Raw genomic sequence first — 6574 nt, forward strand, 5'->3', positions numbered from 1 at the left:
ACTGAGTCAAGCAGACCAGCGTTTGGGCTCCAGTGCCTTCATCAGCGTTATTGAAACTAAACTGAGTCAAGCAGACCAGCGTTTGGGCTCCAGTGCCTTCATCAGTGTTATTGAAACTAAACTGAGTCAAGCAGACCAGCGTTTGGGCTCCAGTGTCTTCCTCAGCGTTAATGAATCCTACTTTTTCGTTTTCCTCCAGAATGTTGAAATCTTTGACAGGATTAACGAACATGAAGAAACTCACCAGCCACCTCGGGACACGAATTCAAATCACATTTTATTTTACATTTTTAATTTATTTTTTATTTGGAAAAGGCATTGCAACGACAGAAACGGCAAAACATGCAGGAGACTCCTGTTCCACAGCAGCGTGATCCAGTCCAGGTTTTATTGCTGCCAGCTTGATCTCCCCACAGTGTGTCTGGGAACAAGCTTGGTGTGTCTTATTATTAAACTCACAGTGAAACCAGGACTGGATCACACAGTCTCATTCCCGCCCCTGAGCCGGGACCCCCCCCCCCTCAGTTTCGGGGTGTCTCAGAAGAACAGCCCCCTCATTCTGCGTCCGATCCCCTGCCTGTCGTACAGGACGTTGAATTTGTTGATGAACTGGTTCATGCTGTTACAGGACTTGGTGATGGTGCCCAGATACGCCATGAGACCCACATCGTTACATTGCTGAGGGGAGAGAGAGGAGAGAGAGAGGAGAGAGAGAGAGGAGAGAGAGAGAGAGGAGAGGAGAGAGAGAGGAGAGAGAGAGGAGAGAGGGGGAGAGAGAGAGAGAGAGAGGCAGCGTGTTTAATAGCTATGGATAAGAAATCTCTGTTCAAACATATTTTTAATTTGTTACAGTTGAGTGTCGTTGAGGGTGCTGTGCTGGGAGGGTGCTGGTCCTGTGCTGGGAGGGTACTGGTCCTGTGCTGGGAGGGTACTCACATCGTAGAAGTCTGTCTTGAACTTGTGAGTGCTGAGGACTGGGAGCCGGTGACACAGAGCATTCGCCTCCCGCAGGATCTCATGATTAAATGGGACCTCGCCTGAGAGACACAGAGAGACAGTGAGAGCACAGACACACACACACAGAGCACAGACACACAGAGAGCACAGACACACACACAGAGAGCACAGACACACAGAGAGAGAGCTCAGACACAGAGACAGCACAGACACACAGAGAGAGCACAGACACACAGAGAGAGAGCACAGACACACAGAGAGCACAGACACACACACAGAGAGCACAGACACACAGAGAGAGAGCTCAGACACAGAGACAGCACAGACACACAGAGAGAGCACAGACACACAGAGAGAGAGCACAGACACACAGAGAGCACAGACACACACACACAGAGCACAGACACACAGAGAGAGAGCTCAGACACAGAGACAGCACAGACACACAGAGAGAGCACAGACACACAGAGAGAGAGCACAGACACACAGAGAGCACAGACACACACACAGAGAGCACAGACACACAGAGAGAGAGCTCAGACACAGAGACAGCACAGACACACAGAGAGAGCACAGACACAGAGAGAGAGCACAGACACACAGAGAGCACAGACACACACACACAGAGCACAGACACACAGAGAGAGAGCTCAGACACAGAGACAGCACAGACACACAGAGAGAGCACAGACACAGAGACAGCACAGACAGAGAGAGAGAGAGAGCACAGACACACACAGAGAGAGCACAGACACACAGAGAGAGCACAGACACACACAGAGAGAGCACAGACACACAGAGACACAGAGACACACACGCTCACACACAGCCCCCCGGCTCACCTGCCTCCACGGCCTTCACATACTCCAGTATGACTCGGACCCGGCTGTGCAGCATCTTGATTGCGCTGTGCTGGGCGATGAGGAGCTCCGCTACTGAACACACAGAGAGGCGTCACCATGGCAACCAGCAGCACCGACACACACAGAGAGGCGTCACCACGGCAACCAGCACTCACACACACACACGCACACTCACACACACTGAGACACACACACACACACACACACACACACTCTCGCTCCCTACCTGTGGAGTTCTCTCCGCTCCCCGTGGACGTCATGCGGGCCACGTGATCCACGCCGATGCGCTCCGCCTCCTCCGTGGCTAGAGTGTAGGTGAGCTCAGCGAACAGCATGGTGGCCTGGAGGAGGGATTCATCCCGGTTACACTGAGCTGCGTACGCGCGCGTGTGTGTGTGAGTGTGTGTGTGTGCGTGAGTGAGTGTGTCTCAGGGTGTGTGCGTGAGTGTGTCTCAGGGTGTGTGTGTGTGTGTGTGTGTGAGTGTGTCTCAGGGTGTGTGTGTGTGTCTCAGTGTGTGTGCGTGAGTGTGTGTGTGTGTGTGTGTGTGTGTGTGTGTGTGTGTGTGTGTCCTTACCTCTCCATTGATGATGTCAATGACTGACTCAAACACACTGACTGGGAGCTGGAGAGAGAGAGAGAGAGAGAGAGGGGAGAGAGAGACAGAGAGAGAAGGGACAGAGAGAGACAGAGAGAGGGAGAGAGAGACAGAGAAAGAGAGAAAGAGGGGTGATGAGAGATGGGCAGAGAGAGAGGGGGAATGAGAGATGGGGAGAGAGAGAGAGATTAGACTGGTATTTAAACAGATACAGTAACTAAGCAAACCCCACATCAATCTGTACATCAAAACTACTTCCTACTTGATCTGTACATCAAAACTACTTCCATAAAACCTGTCTGTTGATTGCACAGCGGTTTGCTCCCCCATACACAGCTTGTTACCCCCCACCCGCCCCCCCCCACCCCCCCCTCCCCCCCCCCCCCCCCACACACACACACACACGCACACTGAGACACACACACACACACACACAGCGGGCTGATCAAGCTCGTAGTACAACCAGGAACGGGTGACCCTGCTGCGCAGTGGGAGTCTATCTGCCATTCCTGTAATAAATACCAGCATCGTCCTCTTAGACTTCAGCTCTACAAAACTCTGCTGACACCTAGTGGTCACACACTGAGCTGCAGTTTAAAAAAATATATAACAATGAAACTAAAAAACTGTCATTTAAAGACTTTCTGAGGGTAAAGAAACCCAACTAAAAAAACCAAACTAAACAGACGCATTGTGCGATTGTGCGTTCTGTGATCGAGAGGACGAGGAGAGGAGGGAGGGAGGGAGAGAGGAGGCAAGGGAGGAGGCCAGGGAGGGAGGGAGGGAGGAAGAGAGGCAAGGGAGGAAGGAGGCAGGCAGGGAGGAGGCAGGCAGGGAGGGAGGGAGGAAGGGAGGAGGCAGGGAGGGAGGGAGGGAGGGAGGAAGGAGGAGGCAGGGAGGGAGGGGAGGGAGGGAGAGAGGAGGCAGGGAGGGAGGAGGCAGGCAGGGAGTACTCACGTCTGTGTGTTTGGTCATGGGGTTCAGCTTGAGGAAGAGGGGGCTCTCGATGATCTCACAACACCTGCACAGGGCAGAGGAGAGAAAACAGACACTGAGACACACTGAGACACACAGAGACACGCTGAGACACACAGAGACACGCTGAGACACACAGAGACATGCTGAGACACACAGAGACACGCTGAGACACACTGAGACACGCTGAGACACACTGAGACACGCTGAGACACACTGAGACACGCTGAGACACACAGAGACATGCTGAGACACACTGAGACAACGCTGAGACACAGGACTTACCTGCTTGTGCACTAGGATATCTGATTGGTCGGGAGGACCGCCTGTCGTGTACCAGCCCAGGAACTCCATCTCCTTAAACACCTGCTTAACTGAGAGAGAGAGAGAGAGAGGAGAGAGAGAGAGAGGGCGGGGAGGAGGGAGGGAGGGGGGGGGTAATTATTGTGCTACAGGACACACACACATCTCTCACTCTCAGAGAGACTCACACTCTCTCACTCTGAGAGAGACTCACACTCACTCTCAGAGACTCACACTCTCTCTCACTCTCAGAGAGACTCACACTGCTCCTCCTTGGTGTAATAGTACTCCTTGTCGATGACGATCCTGTCCTCCACGCTGTGAGAGAGCAGCTCGAAGGGAATTCATCACCTCGATGTTCCTGCCCTCCTGCTTCCCAATCAGAGCTCCCACCACTGAGGCAGGGAGAGGGGAGGGGAGAGAGAGAGAGTGGGAGAGAGAGAAGAGAGAGGAGATGAGAGGGAGGGAGAGGAGAGAGAGAGAGGAGAGAGGGAGAGAGAGAGAGGGAGAGAGAGAGAGAGAGGGGGAGAGAGAGAGAGAGAGAGAGAGGGAGAGAGAGACAGGCAAACAAATAAAACTACAATGTTTAATCACACAATATCCATGACTCTGTGCAACCACTTATGTGAGCAGAACTGTGTCACCCCGCTCCGCTCACCCCCGCCCCTCTCACCCTGCATAGCCCTCCCCTCCTGGGACCTCATGCGGATCCAGTGGTCAGAGATGTTGAGGATGACCAGCGGGTGCAGAGCCACCGAGACAGAACCGGTCACTCCAGAGGCCATCACACTGGGGCTAGCTGAGAGAGAGACAGAGACAGAGAGAGAGAGAGAGTAAAGCTAGGTACACACTGCCCGATGCGATCAGAGTGGGGATCGGATGATTGTATTAAGGGCTCATTAAGAGGGGACGAGAGGGGACGGGGGGGGACAGGGGGGAGGGGTGAGGGTGAGGGAGCATCTGCCGGTAGTTTTAGTATATTAGACACACACAGGTTTGGCAAAGCAACATTTCTACAATCAAACCTGGGTTACATAACCCGAATCAGCTGCTGGTAACTTTATGTAGAATTTACAATGAATGACAAGCATCTGTTTAATTTGTGACGATTCGAATACATAAGAACATAAGAAAGTTTCCAAACGAGAGGAGGCCCCATTCGGCCCATCTTGCTCGTTTGGTTGTTAGTAGCTTATTGATCCCAGAATCTCATCAAGCAGCTTCTTGAAGGATCCCAGGGTGTCAGCTTCAACAACATTACTGGGGAGTTGGTTCCAGACCCTCACAATTCTCTGTGTAAAAAAAAGTGCCTCCTGTTTTCTGTTCTGAATGCCCCTTTATCTAATCCCCATTTGTGACCTCTGGTCCTTGTTTCTTTTTCAGATTGACGTTGTCAATACCTTTTACAATTTTGAATGAATCAGATCGTGGTCTTCTGTGTTCAAGACTGAATAGATTCAATTCTTTGAGCCTGTCTGCATACGACATGCCTTTTAAAACCCGGGATAATTCTGGTTGCTCTTCTTTGCACTCTTTCTAGAGCAGCGATATCCTTTTTGTAACGAGGTGACCAGAACTGAACACAATATTCTAGGTGAGGTCTTACTAATGCATTGTAAAGTTTTAAACATTACTTCCCTTGATTTAAATTCAACACGGTTTTGTTAACTATGCATGCAGCACGACCTCGAGGTTACGGGGTAGCCTGCTTTACGATGCGGGAGAGATTACCGGCATCAGTGTTTAATTATTTAGTTGTTTTAATTATTAACGGTTTAAATGTAACCTTTGCAAGTCAACACACCGGAGTTCTGTTGTCATTTTCATCTTACCAACAGAAGGGCCGACGCAGCGTCAACGAATCACAGCTCAAGGGCGTGTACCTAAAAAGCCTAACCCTCCAATCAGCTCAGAGGCTGAAACGCATCTCGACCAATCAGCCCCGAAAGCCGAGCACAGGGGCGGGACCCCATCAGCGCACCGATTTAAGCCCGACACAGTCGGGTCAAATTGCCTCGGCGAAACGGACTTTTAAAATGTACCGAGCCGGTATTTTAGCAAGCTGGGACGCTTCACTGACACGTAAACGTTTATAACTGCATCATTAAACGCCGCTCTGTAGCAAATACGTCAGAAATACCCACCGGCCCCGTCCACCTCCATTCCGCCGCCGTTGTTAGACGCCATCTTCCTGTGGCGCGGAGCTTGAAACTGAGCATGCGCGCTGGGGACTCTGCGGTGCAATTTCACTGCCTGCCGGCAGAGGGCAGGCGTCGTCGCTGCTGGAATAACAGTATTTAAATAAATTAATAAATAAAATCCTGCGATATTATTTTATGGCAAAGTTTTAATAAATGAGAAAGTAAACAAATCAATAAAATTGAATAGACTCGATAAAAAAAAATAACTATATAGAAATAAATGCGCTCTAGATGAAACAGGAATTGGTTAATAGCGGAGCTCGCCTGTGCGCTTCCCCTGGTGGTCTAGTGGGTTAGGATTCGGCGCTCTCACCCGCCGCGGCCCGGGTTCGATTCCCGGTCAGGGAATGACTTCTTTTTTTTTTTCAATTCATTTGAACCATATTTTGACGGGTATGTTAATTTTATAGACTCTTCTTTTTGACGGCATAAAAAAGCTATGCTGGCTTTTTAGTGCATTTACTGGCAGGTGAAACGCGGAGGAGAGAGAGAGAGAGAGAGAGAGAGAGACCTGTCATAGCCTGAGGACAGACCGTGAACACGTCACACTAGAGAGGGAAAAGAGAGAGGGAGGGAGGGAGGGATTCTGTTTAATATAGAAAGAGGGAGGGAGGGAGGGAGGGGGTATTGTATAATTGAGGGAGGGGGGATTCTGTTTAATATAGAGGGGGGAAGGGGG

The 6574-nt window shown here is 50.8% G+C and overlaps 1 protein-coding gene and 1 non-coding gene across 2 annotated transcripts; one reads left to right on the top strand and one right to left on the bottom strand.

Annotated features, from left to right (window-relative positions):
• Nucleotides 1-258: 258 nt before the first annotated feature.
• Nucleotides 259-5968, bottom strand: LOC117404468 (COP9 signalosome complex subunit 6). The gene is given in 10 exon segments (XM_059019286.1): nt 259-678; nt 937-1037; nt 1800-1892; nt 2047-2161; nt 2396-2443; nt 3374-3765; nt 3957-4032; nt 4034-4089; nt 4368-4493; nt 5839-5968. Coding segments are annotated over 10 exon segments (1191 nt in total). The 5' UTR covers nt 5882-5968; the 3' UTR covers nt 259-537.
• A 200-nt stretch (nt 5969-6168) lies between these two features.
• On the top strand, nt 6169-6243 carry trnae-cuc (transfer RNA glutamic acid (anticodon CUC)). The gene has a single exon. It is a non-coding gene; the product is annotated as a tRNA-Glu (tRNA).
• The last annotated feature ends 331 nt before the right edge of the window (nt 6244-6574 follow it).

Source organism: Acipenser ruthenus, unplaced genomic scaffold, assembly GCF_902713425.1.
Source record: "Acipenser ruthenus unplaced genomic scaffold, fAciRut3.2 maternal haplotype, whole genome shotgun sequence".
NCBI lineage: Eukaryota > Metazoa > Chordata > Actinopteri > Acipenseriformes > Acipenseridae > Acipenser > Acipenser ruthenus.